Source organism: Anolis carolinensis, chromosome 4 (genome assembly GCF_035594765.1).
Source record: "Anolis carolinensis isolate JA03-04 chromosome 4, rAnoCar3.1.pri, whole genome shotgun sequence".
Lineage (NCBI taxonomy): Eukaryota > Metazoa > Chordata > Lepidosauria > Squamata > Dactyloidae > Anolis > Anolis carolinensis.
In genome coordinates, this window is record NC_085844.1 from 223,936,527 (window position 1) to 223,960,282 (window position 23,756).

At 39.1% G+C, this 23,756-nt stretch overlaps 1 protein-coding gene across 1 annotated transcript in view; it reads left to right on the forward strand.

Annotated features, from left to right (window-relative positions):
- The window catches only part of top1 (DNA topoisomerase I), a 90,641-nt gene that overhangs the window by 42,515 nt on the left and 24,370 nt on the right, over nucleotides 1-23,756 (forward strand). Inside the window, exons 3-9 of the mRNA XM_008117584.3 lie at nucleotides 1,321-1,423; nucleotides 11,023-11,158; nucleotides 11,851-11,909; nucleotides 13,191-13,277; nucleotides 13,823-13,898; nucleotides 14,883-14,983; nucleotides 20,017-20,132. Coding sequence (XP_008115791.1) covers nucleotides 1,321-1,423; nucleotides 11,023-11,158; nucleotides 11,851-11,909; nucleotides 13,191-13,277; nucleotides 13,823-13,898; nucleotides 14,883-14,983; nucleotides 20,017-20,132 — 678 coding nt within the window. The remainder of the gene's footprint in view (nucleotides 1-1,320; nucleotides 1,424-11,022; nucleotides 11,159-11,850; nucleotides 11,910-13,190; nucleotides 13,278-13,822; nucleotides 13,899-14,882; nucleotides 14,984-20,016; nucleotides 20,133-23,756) is intronic.

Consider the following 23,756-nt stretch of genomic DNA (forward strand, 5'->3'; position numbering starts at 1 on the left):
AACCTGGGGTTTCTGCAGGAGCTGATCCCAATTGGGATGCTTGGAGAAGGGAGGATGGTTCTTTAAGTGTTCATGGGGCTAAGTGTGGGCAGGATGATTGGGACTCCGACGAATTGCTAGGTACTCCAGATCCACGAGCTCTAGCTGTGTGGAGTTCAGACTCTGAGTAGATTTGGGACACCTGGTGTTTGGGTGTGAGTGTTTGGTCACCCAGGAGGAAGGGGAATAAAATGGGAATGTTTGGCCACTGCACTTTGCGTGTGGCAAGGTGTTGCTGAGGCATCATTGGGATCTCTGTGTTTCCATGAAGACTGGACTTGGACTATGATTTGAATCTGCTGATATCATCTAGCTTGGCTCTCGCTGTGTCTTATCGTGGACCTGTTTTGGATGACTGCACCCTCTTCGGACTTTGGATTGAATTTGACCTGGCTTCTGTCTACGCCCTCTGACTGACGGCTACTCCCGGCTTCTGACTATTGGTTTGTCTTTCGGAATTTCTGCTGCCTACTGACCTGACCTTGGATTCTTCTGACGACGGCTATTCATCATCCCTTTGAGGCTCTCGGCTTATCTGCACCGTGGAAGCAGCTTTACTGCTTTTCTAGTTTGTTTATTTTCCAGCAATTAACTCTATTTGTTTTCCAAAGCTGAATTGAAGCGTTATTTAGTTTTTTATTGAATGCCAGCATGGGAAATTAGCGTGGCTCGTTTTTGAGTTATTATTGTCCAATCTACTCTCGAAACACTGAAAAGTGAAGTGTTTCAAGGATATTTCCTGTGTTTATGTTATTTTTTGGCTTATCTTTGGAATAAACTTTGTTTTGTATGTTAACTGGCGTCTGACTCTTGACAAAAACTATGTCCTAGTACATGCAACTGTAGAGCCATCCAATATATGGTCAAAATTATTATTTCACAAAAAAAATTCAACATGGAAAGAGGAGTGCAAGGGATTGCCTGAATAAAGCCCTCCTGTCTAGCCTTGAGAGATTCTTGTTCTAGTTCATTTATTTCTTTATTTGGAGTATTTATGTCCCGCTTCTTTAGTCAAAAGAGACTGTCAGAGCAGCTTCCAAATTATTAATTTGACAGTTACCTATCACCAGATTTAAAATACAACCACCCAATTTTTTTATATTTAGAACATGTATTTCATGGACAGGAATTGTTTGGCCCTCCAGAATTTTTACAATAGCATCTGAAGGTCTGTATGAGTCCCTTGTTGTATATATAGAGGCTGGTACATTTTTGCTTCTAGGAAACAACTGTATTTTCTCAAACTATATTTCCTTATTCTATTCTCTGCTTTTTCTACAGATTCTCACAAACATAAAGACAAACACAAAGACCGAGAACATCGACACAAAGAGCACAAGAAGGACAAAGAAAAAGACAGAGAAAAATCCAAGCACAGTAACAGGTGAGACCAAGCATTTTGCTATCTGGCATACCAAAATGTGGGCTTATGCTGGGGCCACACAGTTGAAAAAAAGCAGACATAGATTTAGAGATTTTCACCACCAGTGAGAGCAAACTGACTTCTGCTAACATATACTTTAGGGTATTATAGAGAGCTTATCTTTTCAGTAAGCTCAAGCCTACTGTGCTGTTGCCACGATCTTGTTTTCAGGCAAGTTCTGCTCATATCCTATATATTGCTACATGGATCAATTAAATGGGGGATCCCCGAACTGGGGCCCATGGGTCAGATGCTGCCCTCCAAGGTCATTTACCTGGCCCCTGCCCTCAGTTTTAGACTTATGCTCTCCCAAAGTCTGAAATGACTTGAAGACACACAACAACAACAACAATCCTAATTAACTTGACTATATCATTGGCCAGAAACAAGCCCACCCTTCCCATTGAAATCCTGATAGGTTTATGTTGGTTAAAATTGTTCTGTTTGCTCTTGACAGTCTTTTCAACAGAGACTATCAATGCTCTGGTGGTATTAGCCATGGTATTACCAGTAGACTTCTCTACTGTCAATATTTTTGTATTAAATTAGTATCCCTCCTAATTAGAATTGATGTTCAATTTTGTCAGAACATAAAATCATGATGTTTTGAGAGAAGTCTTTCATGTAGTCATATTTGTTTTTTACAGCTGAAACAAATCAGTTCTAGCTAAATCTTACTGTAGTAAAAATCAAATTAGAGATGCTATTACGTATCATATATGTACATACAATTGCTTTTCTTGCATATTCAATCAAACAATGTACCTGCAGTTACCCAAAGCTAATCTTTGGACAGGTTTAACATCGTTATCATTCATTTAGTGGTTTGAATCAGTATGTTGTTCATTTATTTATTCCTGTGTAATAATCATTCTGTTTTTTTCTGATTTGTGGTGGTGAAATATATTTCTGAGCCAACTTAGTTCCAAAGCCTACAACATTCATAGACCTCAGAGGCATGATTGTGAATGTCTTGACTGAGGTGTTGCATACTTCATTAATTTCACAAATCTTGGCAATATTTTTTCTGGGTTGTATAGCATGCAGGTAACCATACTTTGTGGTTCCCTCTCCCCCAGTTTTGCTTCATATTTACATATTTTTTCTGAATCTATTGTTTGTACCCCTCAGAAAAGATTCTCTATTTGAAATTATGTAAAACCTGGTAAACGTATTTAATTATTTAATGTATTTCTCATCTTAACCTGCCTCTTTGTGTAGCACAAAACTGTACAAAGATTTGTGCTGTACAAAGAGAAATCTGGACATGGCTGAAAGGCACCAAGATGATAATGAAGATGAATGCAGTGTCATAACTGGACTCAAAGTAATCTTTTTGAGAAGATGCATGTTAACACCAGTACCGCCATCTCATATAACAAATTTGTTCTGTAACATTCTGAAAAATACAGTAAAGTCCACTTCAAGCAAGTATATCCTCTGAAGCAATTTTCATCTATTTGAGAATAGATGTTTCAAACAGTTGGCTTCTCTGAATCAGTTCCAAAAAGCTTATATTAAAACAGAGCTATTTCTGAGAGAATCTGAACAGTCACTTGAGTACATAGTGTGCCAGCCCTCCCCAACCTGGGGTCTCCTATCTCCACACATTGACTAGTCTAGAGGGTATAAAATGAGTGAAGACTACTTCACTATAATTAAAAATATCCATTTTCCAAATGTTCCTTACTTTTGATCAAGCAATTGTCAGAATAAGAAATCTTTGACATGCTAAATCAAGCAGAAATATCCTGTTTTGGCAATTATCCAAAAACTTTACAAAAGGAGCCATCCATAGCCTCAGCTATGTGTTGTTTTATACACTTTCTATTTGGATTCTGGAGAACTAGCAGGATTAATCTCCACCAGTTAACATCCCTCCTTTTTCATCATATGTTCTTAATTCTCTTTAATTTGTGAACTTGACGGTGAATTTCAATTATTTTTTTACTTTGTTCCTAAATATAATCACTGCCTCAAAACATCTGTCAGGGACGAACCCCACCAGAATATAACATATCAACATCCAAGCTGTCAAAAAGAAGAATTAAAAAAACAGGTCATGAGAATATATTGGACACAAATCTGTGGTGTAGTGAGTAATGTGTTCGTATTTGAGAAGGGTGACCCAAGTACAAATCCTTATTCATTCAGAAAGCTCATTGAGTGCTCTAGCTCTCATTTTAAATTCCTTATCTCAATTTCTATTAGGATGATCTAGTCTATTTTAAGTTTTTTAGAGGAGAGGTAGCATGTTAATATAATGACCTCATAAGTAAACTGGCGTAGAATATATATTTTGTAACTGTCAAATGTCATGGCTAACAAATAAATGGCAAAATGAAAAAATGCACAACCATAGAAAATGTTGGAATCACAGATGCCTTAAAGGGCCAGACTTAAAAGGGTCTTCAAAACAGGGTTTATTGAAACAAAAGGAAAAGGATGCAGGGATACTTAAATGCAGTTCCACTGGTCAAAAACTCAAAAACCCAAACCAGACCTGGTCCAAAAGGTAAACAGAAATGTAATCTAGATCAACTGGATGCAAAAAGCAACAAGTCAAACAAAGTGCTCTAAGGCAAAACAAAAAGGCACAGTACACAAATGGTTAACAGAGGGAGTTGCAAGAACAGAAGCATCCTCAGCCGAAGTCCAAGGTCGAAGCAGGAGGAATCCAAAGCAGTGTTGTTCTAGTGTCCGCAGAAGCAGCGTCTCCAGCCAAACTGGTTCAGGTCCAAACTGCAGATCCGAGTCCAATCCAAGCCGAACATGAAACAGGCAGCAGCAAGACTACAAGAAACTTTCCCAATACACAGCACCCAGACACGAACACACATCAACACCTTGTCTTCTGCAAAGACCCCTCACTCCTGAACCCACTTTTATCTACAAACCATCATCAGAAGATGAACTGACCACTGCCCCATCACCACCCCCTGCAGCTGCTTCCAGCTCTTCACGTGAATTCCCTTGACGCTCCCTCCAATTCCTCCATCTCCTGTCAAGACTTAGATCCCCCCAAGAATCAGTTGGATCCCCTGATTGCCAGTCTTCACTCCCCATAAACGTATCACTAGTTGTTGGTGCCTCACAAATAGCTTGCACTTCTCTTATCTTAGTCCAATCCATGGTGTCTCCTTCTTCTCCTTCACTCATTGACCCATCATCCCCAGAGAATCCCTCAAACCACTCTTCATCTGTAGGTGCTGTAAGTATGTCCCGAATCCTCTTTCTCTGCTGCTCATCATCAGATTCCTGCTCCCAAGTAATCTTTTCCCCCTTCTGACACCCATACTACTGTCGGCAACATTATCATCCCCAGAGAGTCCCTCAACGACTCCTCATCTGTAGATGCTGTAAGTATGTCCCGGATCCTCTTTCTCTGCTGCTCATCATTGGATTCCTGCTCCTGAGTAACCCTTTTCCCCCTTCTGGCACCCATACTACTGTTTGAAACATTACTCACGGGCTCTACTACAACAGAAAAATTATAGAAAGTTAGTCAAATTTTTCAGATACCCTTATCTGAAGTCGCCGCTTGATATCAGTTGGGGTTTGGTTCCAGGATTCCTATAGATACCAAAATTTATGGAAGCTGAATTACAGTGCTATAATAAATTGGTGTCACTTGTATAAAGTTGCAAAGTGCTTTTTAGATTTTTTTAAAAATATAATCAAGCTGTGGATAGTTGAATCTGTGGATTCAGAATCCATGGATACAGAGGGCTGACTAAATCTGAAAAAAGGTGTGAGGTCTTTTCCAACTACAAGAGGTGGCTTCTCCTCAGACCATTTGTAATCAGATTCTCCCCCAGCAAGATTTTGCTCCACATCCAAAAAAATCAAATATTTGGTTTTGTATACAATTTCCCCATTAATTTTTTGTCCATAATGAAAGCTAGAAAGCAGAAGGAATATGTGTTGTCGAAGGAAGATCTACCTATAAAAATATCCCTGTAGAGAAAACTGAAACAAAGCAGCCTTTTATTGGAAAAATTGAGTGCTTATGTCCTCAGACATAATGGCGCTCCATCAGTCATGCCAGCCATATGACCTTGGAGGTGTCTACAGACAACGCTGGCTCTTCGGCTTAGAAATGGAGATGAACATCAACCCCCAGAGTCGGACACAACTGAACTTAATGTCAGGGGAAAGCCTTTACCTATGTTCTCAAACTTGGTTTTTCGGGGCTCATTTTTTTAAATTGGCACGGTTGTAAATGTTCCTTCTAAGTTATTAGAATGTAGCAAGATTTAGATGGTTCATCCTCAAGGTTCTTAAAACATCTACAGCTGCTAAGAAATACAGACTTAATTTCCCTCAAATTCAACACCTTTCTTTAAATAAAAATAGTTTACATGACTACTAAGGATCCTCTGTTCCCAAGGTCTCTCCAAGACCTGCCTAAAATTGAAAACTAGCCCAATTCTGCTACATAAAGGCATCACCATCTCAATGGACCCTTCTCCTTCTGTGCATCAGGTAACCTATACGAAAGGCTGCAGAAGTGGTAGAAAATCACATTGTACAAAAACCAATATCTCATTCTTGCATAAAGCAGGCACCATTAATCTCTCAGTTTGGTTTATTAGGTGGACACAATACACTTTGCATAAGCTGTTAGTTGAATTTTTCCTAGGATCATCTGGATGGAATGCCATTTGCTTTCCTTCTTGGGACTTCTGTGGAAATGAGCAAAGATTCTTCTGGCGGGATCCAGTAGAATGAAAGGTTTTAGGGGTTTGGCTAACCATTCCTAATTTTCTTTCTCAAGCTAAATGAGTGAAAACAGCTGCTGGGTCACATAGTGCACCTTCAAGGCTGTTGAAATTGAATAGTATAGGTTCCTTATGTCTGGGGATAGTAGTACTGTAGTTTTTTCCCCTCGTTGTCAGTATGACCTGCCCTAGAATAGGCAAACCAAGTTTTTCTTGTTTTCCAGAAACAAAATCTTCAGGTGTTGGCCAAGAGGAAGATTAAGCAATAACTGCAGAAGCTTCCTCTCAGCATAAAGCTGTTCAATGATACTTTGCGGCCCCAGCAAACTTTCTGAATCCCAGTGTTTCCTAGGAATTACTAGGAAGACACAAAAGTAATAAACATAAAGTGTGTGTGTGTGGGGGGGGGGGGGGGGGAATCCCACACTCTGGAAAACAGAGTGATCACAGCATCAGATGCATTATTGATTTACCAAGAGCTGAACTGCATTGAAGAATTGCATCAACCCTTATTGGCTTTGGTATATCTTTTAATCTATATCATTTGTTATATCCTAATTTACATGATTGCAGTCTTAACAATAATGATTTAATGCCATTCAGCATGTGTTGCCAAGCATCCTATCAGATATGTGATACGTGCCGGTTGTATTTTCTTCACTCTGTGAAGTTGCCAGTTGCATACTATGTTATTCCCAATTCTACATCTCTTGCTGACTGTAAGAAATGTTCTTAACTGAACAGGCATGCATGTCATGCAGGAGAGAATAATGGGAGGAAAATGACAAAGAAACATGGACAGGAAAGTAAGGGAAACATGAAGAAGAGTGAAAGGTAGTCCGTGTTTTCGTCCCAAGTGCCAGTGTCACTAGTTTTAAGCTTCTCCCCTTCTTTTTAGAGGTCTCACCTAGGAATGGAAAATTAATTGTCCCTCTCAGATCCCTTTTCAGAAGAGGATGGGCCAGGAGTAGGAGATTTGCAATTTCATCAGGCCTTGCTTCTCCATCCATGTTCTACATGACGTCTTGGAAGACTGGCGTAATTTGTCCCTGCCAAGCTGAATGCTTCCTAGTAATGTTTGTATTTTTTTTAAAAAAAAAATCCTTGTGTGATAAATTTCGCCAGGCAGTGGGTTTGGGCAGCTTTCTACCCTGCAATATGCACCCTTTCTCTAATTTGATATTAGAGTTTAGCAATGCTTCTTAAGGCCCATTCAACCTCGCTCCTCAGGATGTCTGGTTCTAATTCACTCACCACACTGTCAAAGCAATCCTAGAATGTTATTATCCTTCCTATACAGATCTTCTGTATATTCTCACCACCTTCTCTTCAGCTTCTGGTAGGTCCTTGCCATCTTTGTTTTTGATCATGGCCATTTTTGCCTGAAATTTACCTCCGATGTTTCTAATTTTCTGGAAGAGGTCTCTTCTCCTTCCTATTCTGTTGTCTTCCTCCACTTCCATGCATTGGTTGTTTAAAGGAAGGAAGGAAGGTAAACTTTAATTTAATGTTTAGTCTGAAGTTCTGGCCATTTTGGAGCTAACCTGTATTTAATAACCTGCCCTATATCTACATATCACTTTCCTTTTTCAGAGGAGATTAATTACAGTTGTCACAGTGCTTTCTATCTTTTCTGTCCCCTTGTAAATTAATTTTTGCAAAAATATTTTTGTATAGAGATTTGCAGTGATGTGTAGTTCTTTAAACTTCAAATAGGCACTTGTCACCAAAGAGGTTCTTTATGTGCCTGTCTTTTAGTTGTCAGTCTTTATAGCTGAGTTGTATATGTCTTTTGTAACAGGAGTGGATTTTATTTATTTATTTATTTATTATTAAACTTATATACCGCTACTCCCAGTTTGGCTCGGAGCGGTTTACAAAAATAGATTAAAACAATAAACTTGGCTTTAAAATAACAATAAAAACAATAAAAACAACAATAAAAACAACAATAAAAACAACAATAAAAACAAACATAGCCCCGAGTTTTTCACCCATTGAAAACTTGTCGGAAGAGCAAGGTTTTGCAGGCTTTCTGAAAGGCAAGTAAGTCTCGGGTGGTTCGAGTTTAATCTGGCAAGGCATTCCATAATTGAGGAAGATGATCAAAGATTAAGGTGATATAAACTATAGACATTCATGTCAGTTGTACCTTGAGGAAAATGAGAGAAGTAAAATCAGAACAGGCGTTATTCCCCAGAAAAACACCGGAAGACCATATGTAGTGTGGTCAAAAGACAGAAAAAGATTGTTGCATTCTTGAAACTTAAACATTGTTCATACAGCTGTCGGCATGTGCCAGTGTACATTGTAGGAGTGTTTATCCATTCAGGTATAACCGAGAATCCAAGCTTAACATGTTATCATGGTATTGTAAACCATGCTTAAGATGCCATGAAAGAAAGCCATTGCTGCATAATTCATAATTGCCACTTCCATAACTCCAGCTGAGCACTGTTGATGATTTGGTTTGCATTAAGCCAAAATCTCCAATTACAATTAAACCAGGAAACTTTGGCTTCATCCTAGTTAAAAAAACGATCATAGCTCGGACCACCAATATCCCCTTTTCATTTTTTCCTGCCTGCAAGTATGTTTTGTTTTTCCATTGAAATTAGTGTACTTTGCTAACCCATAAATTGTGAAGGTGCCTAAACAGAGTTTTGAATGGGATAGGAGAAATGCATTTTCCTTTCTCCAAACACGTAGTAGATGGCATTTAGCCATTTTTAGTTCAGCATCTTCTTCCTTCATGACAAGCAGATGGCAGATAATACCTGGACATTGTTTAATATGTATTTTAGCCATCATTTAATGCAGTGGTAAGGAACTTTTTGGCCACATCAGATGTAGCATGCCCCCTTTTCTCCTTCTCTCAGGTGCCAACACCATGGTGTGCACATAGAATTCATAATATAGCCTCCACCTCACCCCTAAATGCCTTAATTTATTTGGAAAGAGATATACAAAGATAAATATGTTATGGGAGCCACTGGGTTTTTTTGTAGACCTCAGATTGGCCATACTGTTTGGAACAGCTGAAATCAAGAATGGATTTGGGAAGCACTTAGATCTTTGCACACATAATTTCATAAATTTGTTGTGTTGAAAATCCTTCTTTTCTTCCTATAATAGTCATGTCTTGCAGGGAAGTTAAAATGCACATTACACGAAAAAGCTCCTTTTTGTTTTTGTGTATAGTTAAAATTGCCTATCATTTAAAATCAGACAGTACAGTATTTGCATATTTCAAGAGGAGCTTCAATTTTGTGTCTTATTAAAGCTTCAAAAATATTTCCAAAATATACAAGTTTAATAATCATTCAGTTTAAACATCACCACAGAATCAATAATTTTTAGTGCTTCGTGTTGTCCTTTTGGAGAATGGTAAATGGCATATATCCTTATCTATAATATTGTATATTTAAGGGTAGCTATTGGACTAGGCCTGAGCAGATTCAGATCTCCACAAAGGTCTGAATGTCATATCTCATTGCGTACGCCATTTCTTAGTCTAATCTACTTCAAAGGGTTGTTCTCAGAATAAAACATGGGGATATGTTATTGATGCTGTCTTGAGCCCTTTATTTCTTCATGGGAGTTTGGAATAAAACCATAATGGTGGCATTTTCAAGTACAGTAGAGTCTCACTTATCCAACATAAACGGCTGGCAGAACGTTGGATAAGCAAAAATGTTGGCTAATAAGGAGGGATTAAGGAAAACTTATTAAACATCAAATTATGTTATGATTTTACAAATTAAGCACCAAAACATCATATTTTACAACAAATCGCCAGGAAAAGCAGTTCAATACATTGTAACAGTATGTAATAATTTACCGTATTTACGAATTTAGCACCAAAACATCGCAATGTATTGAAAACATTGGCTACTAACAAATTGACTACAAATAAAGACAGAATTGCATAACATGAATTTACAGTAACAACATTGTTGGAAATTAAATCCGTAAAAAGTTCAGTCCTTGCTGCCTAGAGAAACGGCTGTAGATCCAAGCGGGAGGCAGGCTGCGTTGGATAATCCAGAATGTTGGATAAGCGAGACTCTACTGTAGCAAGAAAAAAGAGGAAATTCTGAGTGTTTTACTGTGAATAGTCAGGGAGGAAATCTAATAGGATCAGAGAGCTCCAGTTGCCTTCTCAAAATATAGTGCCAGAGTTCTCTATATGTTGATTTATAATGTGTCTTGTGATTTCTTGGAGGGAGGAGGTGTGGGCCCCCAACCCAAAGAAATTGCCTATCCTTGATTTATGAGGACTATTGGAAGTGTAGTGAGGGCAAAAAGTAGATGTGGAAGGTCTTTGAAACTCAATTTCTGGATTTCCCAGTGACTTCTTTGGGTGGACAAACATTGGTATTTAAATATTTTGTCATTGTCTCTTTAAAGATAATATTGTTTCAAACAACTATGAGTCACAAAGATGGCATAACTAGCTGGTTACATTGGCCTTAGTGAAATAGAATCTAACAGATGTCAGTTCATGGCTGCTATCCTAAACATAGCTAGGAAGAAAATATTTATTAAGCTAAAAATGTGTTAAATAATGCACATAAAGTATTGAAATTTCTTCCAAAGAAGTATTTGGTAACTTCGTTGAAACCTTTGATTGTCTCTAAGGCAGATTGACTTCAACATCTATGTTCCTTAGTCTCAAGAAAAAAAAAATCATGGCAGATCTCTCTTTGTTTTGTTTTTTTTATATTTATATATATATATATATACTAACATGGTCCCTGCAGTGAGTTTTCTAGCGGCTATTGGTACCAGTCGTATTCTAGCTGTCTCCTCCCTGAAAACAACTGTTGTATCTTACAGTGAACACAAAGATTCCTCGGAGAAGAAACACAAAGAGAAGGAGAAAACCAAACACAAAGATGGCAGTTCAGAAAAACACGACAAACACAAAGACAAACACAAAGATAGAGACAAGGAGAAGCGAAAGGAAGAAAAGGTACAAGATGGTGCAAGGATGTTACTGCTTTGAACTGTACTATTTTACTGTGGATATAGACACGAGCAGCTGCACGTTTTGAAATTCTAAATCGTTATTTATTCATCAGACCAAATGTCCAGTTTCTGTAAAAATTTATGACGGCGAGGAAAAGAGCTATGATTCAATGTTTTAGATTACATCACTCTGCATCTGTTTGAATCACTGCAATAAACGTAAAGTAATTAAGAGTAGCAACTGACAGATTCTGCTCCACATAAATAATTCTCGGGCAGCTTGATGCAAAGATGGTGTATAAATTGCAACTGATGCAGGTACATATCATAGTCAGCCTGACAGAAGAAGGATGGATGGACAGTAACTTTATAATTTCCCTACCCCATGGATTACTGTCTAAACAAAGTGCCTAATTACACAGTTTAATAGTACAAATAGAAGCCTGGAGTATACAAACTAAAGAAATGGTAGTTATGTCTGATTCTTGAACAAGCCAAGTGGAAAGGTTTTTGAGATTAAGATGCACATGTTCAGGATTGTCTTAGTACTTTGAGTCATGCTGAAAAGAGTTTCTAATAGCTGGAGGTGAATTTGCTCCTGGTTCAAGACCCTTTGTCGTTTGCATTTGGATACACAGAGAAGATCTGACAATGCTCTTTATAGTATACTGACCAGTTTTCACTTCTGTCTTTCAGATTAAATTGTCTTCTGGTGAACTGAAAATAAAGAAGGAAAAGGAAAATGGCTTCTCCAGGTATGCAGGGTCAAGCTTTTCTGTGTACAATATGTTTGACTTTCTTGCTGTTCAGATGAAAAATTGGATCTCTCAGGGGGAAACTTGAAGGTTTAAGGATTTTTTTCCCTGTAACGAGTTAAAATGCCACGGCTGAAATCTAAAGTGTTGACAATGTATGCTCCCAGATATACAAATGGGATAGTTTTGTAAAGGGTTCTCAAATTCCACGTAAGTGTTTCTATGTGAATGTGGGGGGGCTTCTTTTTAACCCAGCATAGGTCTAAACAACTCGAAGTTGTTTCTCCAGTGTAGAAACAACATGTACACTTGTTCAGTGCCATTTGAAAGGGCAACTTTCTCTTTAATGCAGTTTGCATGGAAAAGAGTAAAGGTGAGTTGATTTGACAAGAAGACTCTTATTCATCTTTTTTCATGTCCTCTTGGTCTCTTTCAAAACTGCTCTAAAAATGCAAGGCCTACATATTAAAAGGCTATTTTTTGCAGTGATTGTCATAAATGCTGATGAAACAAATACTAGACGTTTCCAGTGAATCTTTTAAAGAGAGAATTATGATGTCCAGTGATTTTAGTATTGTTTTCATTCAGTACATTTTTACTCGATTTGAGTAATAGATGGTTGTAGCGGCATTTATTTATCAATAACTGGATGTGTACATTTCCACTGTGACAGAATTAAACTACCTTTTGTTCTTCCCTATCAATACTCAGTTATACATTCCAGAACATGTCTTCCTACAGCTGAGGTTCAACAAATTGCTACTGAACATCCCATGCAAATCCAGTTGGAAACCTTGAATTTATTTGTAACTGTAACAGTATTAAGTATGGCACACATAGCATTCAACAGTTCATCTAAAGCTTATTAACTGAGATATATGTGTCAGACAAAATAGTCCCTGGTCCACAGTACTTTATTACTTGGTTTCTATCTACGGTGATACAATCAAAAGTACATCACTGTTAAATTTTGCTTTTACATCTTACCTGTCAATTAAATTATAATTTCCAGGTCTGGCACAGCTGGGATAAAGAGCAGATGGTATCATGAGAGGACTGGAGTTCAGAGAATTTATACAGGAAGATGAACACATGGTTTCCAAGTTAACTGAAATTCTGTGAATATTGTAGAACTCATCCTCTTCTGTACTTGCAGATCTTGCTGGTGTCAGGAATAAAGGGAGGGCCCTGGCTGAAAGGGTTGAAATGCTGCAGAATAACAGATTGAATGAGGAATATTAATGTTTTAAAATTAATAACTCTCATTTTTCTCTTCTGTAGTCCACCACGCATTAAAGAAGAAATGGATGATAATGGCTACTATAAAGAAGAGTACAAGCCACTAAAGAGACCCCGAGAAGATGATGAGTGAGTAGTTCGTGCAGTTTATAGTGAAGCATAAGGGTAATTGCATATTCACATTTCTGCCCATAGAGAACATGTGATTTTCCCTATGGGCTTTCATGACTGAGCAGAGGTTTGAAACCTAGTCTCTTGGAATCCTAGTCCAACACTCAAATCACTGTATCAGGTTGGCTTTTAAGCAGAGGTTACACAAGGAGGGCCCAACGAGGCTGCCTCCTGTATAATAATCTACATCAGCGTTTCTCAAACCCCTGTCTTCCAGGTAGTTTGGACTTCATCTCCCAGAATCAGTGATCTACATAATTGATTTATTATGTGTAATTATATAATGGAGTGAACATAAAATTATTGTTGCTGTGAGCTTTAGAAAACACATACAACAAAGGGTAGTCTATCTAATGAAGATAAGCCTTTTGAGTAGTGTGTTTGGACTAAGGACATGGCATATTTTCAAGCAGTATTAGAGAGGTAGACACATAGGTAGAGTAGCATATGTCTTATGCATAAACCAGGATTTTTATATTTATTTACAATTTTGGTTGTTTCAGTGTTGACTACAAATCTAAGAAGATCAAAACCGAAGATATCAAAAAATCAAAGAAACGGAAACAGGAAGAAGAAGAGGTGTTGAATTTATATTTTATGAAGCTATTTGGTAATAAAGAAGAATGAGAGGAGATGGGGATGATGAATATTTCATTTTTCTAGGTCAGGTGTGAGAAACATACCAGTTTCTCACACAGAGATACATACATACACCCACTCAACTCCATTGTGGTGATTTTAAAAAGACCCCCACGGAGGTGTGTACATTATGTAATTTATATCCCTCCTTTCCCCAGCACAAGAGCCATGAATCTTCTACATTATTTAGAGGAGACTAATTCTCCCAGAATCCTCTGGAAAATGCAGTTATCTAATAAAATTGGAGAAAGGATGCTGACATGAACCTTGTTTTTATAGAAAACAGGTACATTTTGACAAGTGGTTCCCCCTCCCCTCCCAATTGTGGTAATGACCTGTTTCAGCAACAAGGACGTAATGTTTGGCATTATCAGAGGGAGCAAAATTGTCTGCCAGGCCTGCTGAAGTTCGTTTAGGTGTTTTGTTTTTTGATCATCGAAAATCAGTGTGAGATTTCGTTGGACTCATTTGGATAATGTTGGGCAGAAATCATACTAATACTTGGGTTAATTAAGGGCAGAATGGTAGAGATTGTCCCCTTGCTCTTGTCCCGTTGCTCTACACATATCTGACTAATTTTCTGCCTGTTTTTAAATGTATATTTGGCATGGTTCTTTTAAAATATACTTTTTAAATCAGTGCGTCTAGAATCAGCTCCTAGATGTATTTTAGAATAATTAAATCAAGACTCAAATTTCACCTACACTCATGTTGGTTCATATTGAGCCATAAGTATATCTGTCCTTGAAACCAAAATGGTTTCTCAGTATGATAGACTATGATGATATTAATTTTTCTCATGGATAGGATGCTGAATCAAACTGATTTTTGTGAAAAGCATATTTTAAATTGGTCTTCCATAGCTTGTTTTTAGATGTAAAAGTATCTTGTATAATCACTGTGTATCTCTTCATCACTTTACAGGACTTCAAACCCAAGAAAATAAAAAGCAAAGATAAGAAACTGCCTGGAGGAGATCTGAAGAAGAAGAAAACAAAAAAAGAAGAGGAACAGAAATGGAAATGGTAATATCCACACTTCAGTTTTTCAGTTGATGACCGGGCATTTCTTCTTACATTTGAAAAGCTGCTGATAGAGGATTTGATACAGCAATTCCCTTGCAGGAATGGAAGGTTCCTTTTTTTGTGAAGTAGACTGAAGTCCTTTATAGGAACCAGCAGATAGTAATAGTAGTAGTGAGTGGGTGCGTGGGTGAGTGTGAGAAAATTTCCCACATGTGGTGCCCCATCTGCTGGTTTTCATAACTGGTCCTACTACAGAAGTTAGTTTATATGGCAATATAGTTTATTTTGTTGAAGGGTGCCAGTGTGCATTAGGTGTTTTATTACCAAACCCATTGCCAACCTAAAATTGGGAAATAATTGTCTCCCGCTGCATTTTGTCTAGTATGGGAATGTGGTTGAACTGGCGTCCTCAGTCTGTAATTGTAATTAGAAGGTCAGTGCATGCCTTTAGTTAAGAGGGTTCTGCTCTTTGGCTTTTGTAAATTTTGCAAGTTTTTTGTCCTGAATACACATATTTCACAGATTATGTGGTATAGAATGCTTTCTGTACTGTTTGAGTCTTCTGGTCCTGGGATCTCCTGAATGATGTCTTACTGTTCCATTGGATATGATCAAATGAGCATGAACTTGCTGCCCTGTCACGCTTGATTGTCCTTGATTATGGGGATGGATTCTTTCTCATCTGAATGCTCATGTCAGTTTTTCTGCATCATGTTTCCAACCATAAAATGGCACAGTACAAAAAAAAAGACAGCCTAATGGGAAATACAGTAGATCCTCCAGGGTTTTATTTTGGCTTAGCTATTTTATGTCTATTTAAAATAAATTATTTAGCAACTTTCAGAAACTGATATTATAGCATACCTATTATACAGATCAAGTTATATATTAGTTCTGTAACAGGAAGTGATTCTAGGCTATTGAAATGCCCTCTCTCAGAGGCTGAAAATTCACAAGGAAGGCTTTATCTAGAAAGCCTTTGAATCTTTCTTATCTTGTGCCTTTTTCATTATTCTTTATCCTTTCTTCCTGCTTCCGTGTGTCTTGGTAAAGGAAACAATGTGGTCTTGAATTAAGATCAAGGCATTTAGTCTTCTTTCAGAAAATTAACTCTATCAAACACTGGCCATTAAAAAGTGTTTAATAGAGAATCTGGTAGATTCTCTATTCTGTTTTTTGGATATTTTGGGGGATTGATCCATCCTGTGTCATATTATGTATTAAATTCAATAATATTTTAAAACAAGTTTTGTAATGGGAAGTTTGACTAAAAATCAAAATTTTGTTGCTTCCACAGCACATCCCTTATGCATCTCTGAATCAAGGTCCGTGTATTTTTAGATAGTTTTTTTAAATCTGTGTTTCTAAATCTTTTAGATTCATTGATCCCCCCCCTATTTTTTGGCCCTCCCTAGAAAAATACAAGCATGTACAAACCCCCAGTTGTGCTCTGTTTATTTTGTAGCATTGTAAATAGATTTTGCTCATATTAATTCATCTGGAATGAAAAGTACAGTGAACACTTGAAAAAAATAACCCTTTCCCCTAAAATTGATTCTGGTGGGTCAAATTCAAAACTATACAAAAGCAAGCCAGCTGCTACCAGCTGCAATGAATCACTCTGACCAGGAGGTCATGAGTTCGAGGCCCGCTCGGAGCCTATGTTTGTCTTGTCTTTGTTCTATGTTAAAAGGCATTGAATGTTTGCCTATATGTGTAATGTGATCTGCCCTGAGTCCCCTTCGGGGGGTGAAAAGGACAGAATATAAATGCTGTAAATAAATAAATTAAAGAAAAGTAATTGTTTGCATCCCGACCCAGGCCAAGAGCCTCTTCTTCATAAATATAACAGTAACAACAGGATTGTAAAGATGAATTTTCATCGTCTTTTAAAGGGCAGCACATTTGAATGAGTTCTTTTCTTTCAGCAAACCAATTCTTAGTATTTGGAAACACATTCCTTGGCAAATGGGTGTATCAGTAAATGCTGATCAAGTGATAACATTGCAGCAGTTATTTAAACATTCTTTAGGACATAACCTTCTGGCTCCAATCATATTTCCTCAGCTCTTTCAGTAGAATATGTCATTGAGGAAGAATTTGTGGTATTCATGTCATATTCTTGCCTCACTCTTGTTTTTTTTTTGTTGTTTCCCTCTAAAATATATAATTTATTATAGGGTCCTGTTTCATGTCCAATATATGCTAAATAAGTTTTCTAAATTTAAATATTATTTTTAAAAATTTCCCTACAACTGCTTACAATAGAGCAACTGAATTAACACTTAATGTCAGTTAAAAAACATAATACATATGATGATATCAATAATGATAGACTGGATGATACTATTTGTGTATGCAAGAAGTATTCCCCATCATTATATGTATTCTACATTTACACCAGCCAGGAATGATATAGCTTTCTAATACATATATATTTATGATAATTTGCTGTTACACAGTAATGTATACAATGGCCTTCAAAAACTTACCTCTGGGGCAGTCAAATTCTCCATCCTAATGCAGGCTCTTCCATATATCCCCATCCAAACAACATCTTGGTCTACTGGTAATTCCAGCAATAGATAAAGATATTCATAGTGAATTGACTTAATTTGTTACAAGGATAACAGAAAGTAGGTTGGGCTATGGATAACTTTCTGGAAAAGGCACAGTTTTAAAAATTATCATGTCCTTTGGTTTACTGAATGTCTGTTTCTATTGCAATGTAAGAACTTCCTAGCTCTAAAAGCTGTTCAGAAGCGGAACTTTCTGCCCCGGAGTGTGGTGGAGACTCCTTCTTTGAAGACTTTTAAACAGAGGCTGGATGGGCATCTGTCAGGGGTGCTTTGAATGAGATTCTCCTGCTTCTTGATGGGGTTGGACTGGATGCCCCCCAAGGTCTCTTCCAATTCTATGATTCTATGACATAAACCTCTCTCTTGCTCTTAAAATAAAGATTTTTCTTCGTGTACTCTGTAAATGCACACTAGTGGAGCTATCAGTGCCAGCACCTGTGCAGGCTTCAACGGAAAATTCCAAGCTGAATCTTTTGAATTTTGGCTGTAACCCTGCCCCTCTCCCCACAGGGCATAAAAGGCAGCCCTGGGCGCACGCTCCCTGGTTCTTATGCCGCAAAGGCGATGAGAAAAGGAGAGGTTTGCTAGAGGGGAGCTCACTTCGGAACCTTCCTGATGTCGACTATGCGCTTTAAAAGATACACTTAGTGTGCAGGTAAAATCCCGGATTCAGACGGGCAGGCCAAATACCTCCTCTGCCTGGGCGAGGGCCACATAGTTGGATCTTGCCGCCATTTCCTGGCCTTCATGGCCCAAGCCAGGAAAAACAGGGCAGCCCGGATTAAGGCGCTCCTCTACCAAAGATCTCTCGTGCCTGAACCCTCGCCTTCCACTTCGGCTCCACAGAAAGCCAGCTCGATGTCCTCGAAGACTTCGAAAACCTCTAAATCCTCGAAACCTCCCTGAACAGTAGCCACCGCCACGGTGTCGACCCATTTGGGCAGAGTTGGGCCTTCCTTGACTTCGAGCTCAGTGGCCTCGGTGATGTCGATCCGTTCACATGTGATGTCCCCTCCTGACAACAGTGAAGATCACCTTTAAGAGGGCCTGATCCCTCCAACAGGGAAATCCAGACAACTGGCTTCTGGTCATCTGCAGCCCCGCTATGTTGGAGCTCCATGTCGCCCATACACTACAGTTACTGGACTCATTAGGCCTCCAGTTAAATGCAGAAAAGTCTAATCTCGCTCCGTCAAGAAAGATAAAGTTCATCAACACCCCCTTCGACTTCGTATCATAAATGGCGTCCCTACCACCAGACTGGTTTCTGACCTTGTTGCACGAGATCACTGCCTGCAAATCCAGTCGAAGGGTACGGACCCGATCCATCCAGGTCCTCCTGGGCCACATGGCCTCCACGGTCTTTGTCACTCCCTTTGCCAGGCTATGCCTCAGATTCCTCCAGAGGTGGTTCATTGATGTCTTCAAACCAGCCCAACACCCGAACTCTCGGTACTAGAGAGCGTCCAGTGGTCCCTAACCTGGTGGACGATCCACTCGAACGTCTGCAAGGGCCTACCTTTTCATCCTCACACACCATCGGTCACCATAATGACCGACTCGTCAAATTTGCCTGGGGAGCACACCTGGACGACCTTACAATTCAAGACCTGTGGTCCTCACATGAACGTTCTCAAACTTCTAGCTATTTCCAAAGCTCTCGAAGCCTTTGCCCACAAGACTGTCCAAGTTCAAACGGACAGCATGCAATGTGCTACATCAATAAACACGGCGGCACTGGATCAAGGAAACTAATGTCTCCCTCCACCCGCCTCTGGCTCTGGTATATAGATCACAAGGTATCCCTTTAACCCTACACCTTCCGGGCAGACACAACAACCTTGCGGACACCTTGAGCAGGATGACAAAGTCATCCCATGAGTGGAAACTCAACCCAACGACCCTCCACTCCATCTTCGACGATTGGAGATGGCCAATGGTCGACTTTTTTGCGTCCCCTCAGAACGTTCAGCTCCCTTGGTACAGGGTGAGACTATCCCCAGGGACAGCTCCTGGATGCGTAGAAGACACTTTCCTTCTCGATTGGTTGGCAGAACACCTCTACATAGTCCCTCCAATTCCCCTCATACCGAAGGTGCTGGAGAGGTTACAAATGGATGTTCCTCCCATTTTTGTAAATTTGATGTGTTAATTATAAGACAGTCTGGTCATAAGGAACAGTAACACTGGCATAAAGACTAAACTAATTTTACATAGCAAGAATGATGGTACTGCTACTGTGTGTTGCTTTGATAAGCAAAGCTGTTAAAAGCCTTAGTTTAGTAAATACACACACTAGGTTTATTCCTTAACTTATTATGTAGCAGGGATGATGGTCCCATAATAACTGGTTGGTGTATATCAAAGGGCATTTCCATTTTGATACATTTTGACATTCCATGACAATGGCTGGATAGATTACTTAGTTAATTTTTTTCTCTTTTCTGTTTAAAGGTGGGAAGAAGAACGCTATCCTGAAGGTATGAAGTGGAAGTTCTTGGAACACAAAGGCCCTGTATTTGCACCACCATATGAACCTTTGCCTGAAAATGTCAAATTCTACTATGACGGTAAGTAAGTTGTTTAAAAATGAACCTTAGTGGGATTCCACCTGCCCAAGTGTTTGGCAGCATTTCAGCTAACATTAAACATTGGTGTTTATAATGTCCACCATGGGTTTGAGAGTGAAGTTTAGACCAATACAGAGTTCATCTTGTGCTTAGATATGACAGTGCTTAGATATGACAGTATTAGACAGTGACCACTAGTGTCTTCTAGTTCAACTAGCTGTGCCCGGCCACACGTTGCTGTGGCGTTGGCTGGTGTTGGTGAGAACTTGTTGAGGTAGTGGTGGTATTGAATGTCTGTTGTATGGTTGTCTTTACATTTAGTATGCATTTGGTTGTTTGTGTACTGTGAAATTGATGAGGGTAGAGGGGGTCTATGTCCCTGTGTAGTATTGTATAGTATTTATACGTTGTCCATGTCTTGTGAATGCTTGGATTGTGTCCTGCTGCATAGTCAAAAGGGTTGGGCTGGATGGCCCTTAGGGGTCTTTCCAAACTCTTGAATTCTATGCTTCTTTTATTATTATTATCATCATCATCATTATGTAGAGGCTGGATGGCCATCTGTCAGGAGTGCTTGGATTGTGTCCTCCTGCATGGCAGAAGGGAGTTGATCTGGATGATCCTTAGGGGTCACTTCAAACCTTAGTATTGTATTATGTTGTTGTTGTTATTATTAGTAGTAGTAGTATTAGTATTGAGAGGCTGGGTGACCATCTGTTGGGAGTGCTTGGATTGTGTCTTGCATGGCAGAATTGGGTTGCACTGGATGGCCTTTAGGGGTGTCTCCTAACTGTCTGATGCTATGATTCGATGTGTATTATTATTGTGCAGATCTTGGATGGCCATCTGTCAGGAGTGCTTGGTTTGTATCGTCCTGCATGGTAGAAGGAAGTTGAACTGGATGATCCTTAGGGGTGTCTCCTAACCTTAGGATTGTATGATATTATTATTATTATTATTATTATTATTATTATTGAGAGGCTGAGTGGCCTGTTGGGCGTGCTTGGATTGTGTTCTCCATGGCAGAATTGGGTTGGACTGGATTACCACAGTAGGGTTGAGATCTGGAAACTGGCTAGACCACTCCAGGACCTTGAAATGCTTCTTACGAAGCCACTCCTTCGTTGCCCTGGCAGTGTGCTTGGGATCATTGTCATGCTGAAAGACCCAACCATGTTTCATCTTCAGTGCCCTTGCTGATGAAAGGAGGTTTGCACTCGAAATATCATGATATATGACCTCATTTCATGTATACGGATCAGTCGCCCTGGTCCCTTTGCAGAGAAACAGCCCCAAAGCATAATGTTGCCACCCCCATGCTTCATAGTAGGTGTCGCCACCGAAAAGGTACAGCGGGCCCCTTCTTGCTTGCTTGCGTGCCTGCCGCTTGTACATCCGGGAACTTCCAGCACCAGATGGGGAAGATGATGATGGCAACGGGGACGGCGCTCCCAGCCGAGTGGATAAAGACTTGGGAGAAATCTGGCAAGGGCAAGTTATGAGTGCGGGGCTGGGCCTGCCTTCCAGGGAGGGAGGGAAGAGCCCGGATAGTCAGGTTTTTCTCCGCTTTTGAGCCCCTCAGTGGCAGGGATACCTGCCTGACGAGGAACCCTGTAGGTCGGGCTGTTCTCTCGTGTCAGGCCTCAGCCCTGTCTCCCCCGCCAGTCTCCGGATCCAGCTTGTTTGCTTCAAACTGGATTATCTGGCAGTGTAGACTCACACCATCCAGCCCAAAGCAGACTAGAGTCAGAAACCTGGTTTCTGTGACAGTTTATACCAGCCCTGGACAAACTTCGTCCCTTCATGTGTTTTGTACTCCAACTCTCACAATTCCTAACAGCCAGGCCTGTTAGGAATTGTGGGAGTTGAAGTCCAAAACACCTGGAGGGCCGAAATTGGCCCAAGGCTGGTTTAGATTCATATCATCCACTTCAAAGGAAATAATCTGGATTCAGAAATCTGGTTTCTGTGACAGTTTAGACTCATATCACCTGCGTCAAAACAGATAATCTGGATTCCAAACCCGGGTCCTATGACAGTTTAGACTTATACCATCCCCTTCAAAGCAGATATATGGTGATGTTGGTTTGTGATGACAACTCGGTACATTATATAATAAATGTTCTTTTTTGTTTATTCAACAATAAATCTGAATTCTTCTTCATGAAAAAATAAGATATCCTCTGAAAACCTAGCACATCTTTGGGAGCAAAAATTAATATAAGGCACTGTCTTGTTTTTGGGGAAACAGTGTATGTGTGTTTGTATTGGATATATCCATAAAGATCCTTTTTTGTTTTTAATTGAGTGAGATATTCTTGAAGTTCAAATGCCTACACACGGCTACTTTTCTCATCACTACACGAGCAGTGAAAACAGGCCAGGAAACAGTTAACCATAGCTTCTAAACAAGACAGAACAGTCTTACCTAACTGATGCCTGACAGATGTTCTGATCTCCAATTGAATAGATATTAGCAGAGTAATCATGTAAAACTTCTGCATGGCTCCAGTTTGAGGAAAGCTTAGCTGGAGTTCCTGAGCTCATGACATTGGCTTCAGCAGGTAATTTAAAATAGTTTCAGTATCCTGGTTGTTTGGAAACCATTAACTATTGTGGAAAGGTTTTGATTTACAGGAAGGAAAATAAGACTGCATGTCTCACACATTGTTTTTAATGATGTATCGGCATTGAATTGTTGCCAATTGTACGCCGCCCTGAGTCCCTCCGGGTGAGAAGGGCAGGATAGAAATATTTGAAATAAATAATAAATAAAAGTATCGGGTTGTGTGTATGTGCCTTGAAGTTGCATGTTGGTTTATTGCAAGCCCTTTGAATTGCATAGGGCTTCCTCAGGCAGCCCTATTCCCTTCCTCTATGTGGTATTCACTAAAGGCAGTATTTTTTCCATCTGAAATAGACCTCTGTGACCTTCCATGTTCTGAATGGAAGTGAACAGTCTCGGTCTAAAAAGATTTTCCATTTGTAGACCATACAGCAGAGGTCCTCAAACTTTTTAAGCCAAGGGCCGGTCCACTATCCTTTAGACTGTTGTGGGGCCGGATTATCATTTGAAAAAAAAAATACAAACAAATTCTGATGCACACTGCACATGTCTTATTTGTAATGCAAAAACAACAACAACAGCAACAACAACAACGAAAGAACAATACAATATTTAAAAATAAAAATAATTTTAACCAACATACATTTATCAGGATTTCAATGGGAAGTGTGCTTCTGCTTCTGGCCAATGAGATAGTCAAGTTAATTAGGGTTGCTGTTGTTGTTGTTGTTGTTGTTGTTGTTGTTGTTGTTGTTGTTGTTGTGTGCCTTCAAGTCATTTCAGACTTTGGGCGAGCCTAAGTCTAAAATGTATTTAATTGTTATTTATTTATTTACTGCATTTATTTACTACATTTGTATCACACCCTTCTCACCCCAAAGGGGACTCAGGGTGGCTTACAAATTATATGTACATACAATATATTATATTATTAGCATAGCACAATATTAGCATTATATATTACTTTATTGAACTATACCACTATACTGTAATATTATTAGTAATATTATATGTAATATAGAGTATGTAATTAATATTATTTTATGGTATTATTATTA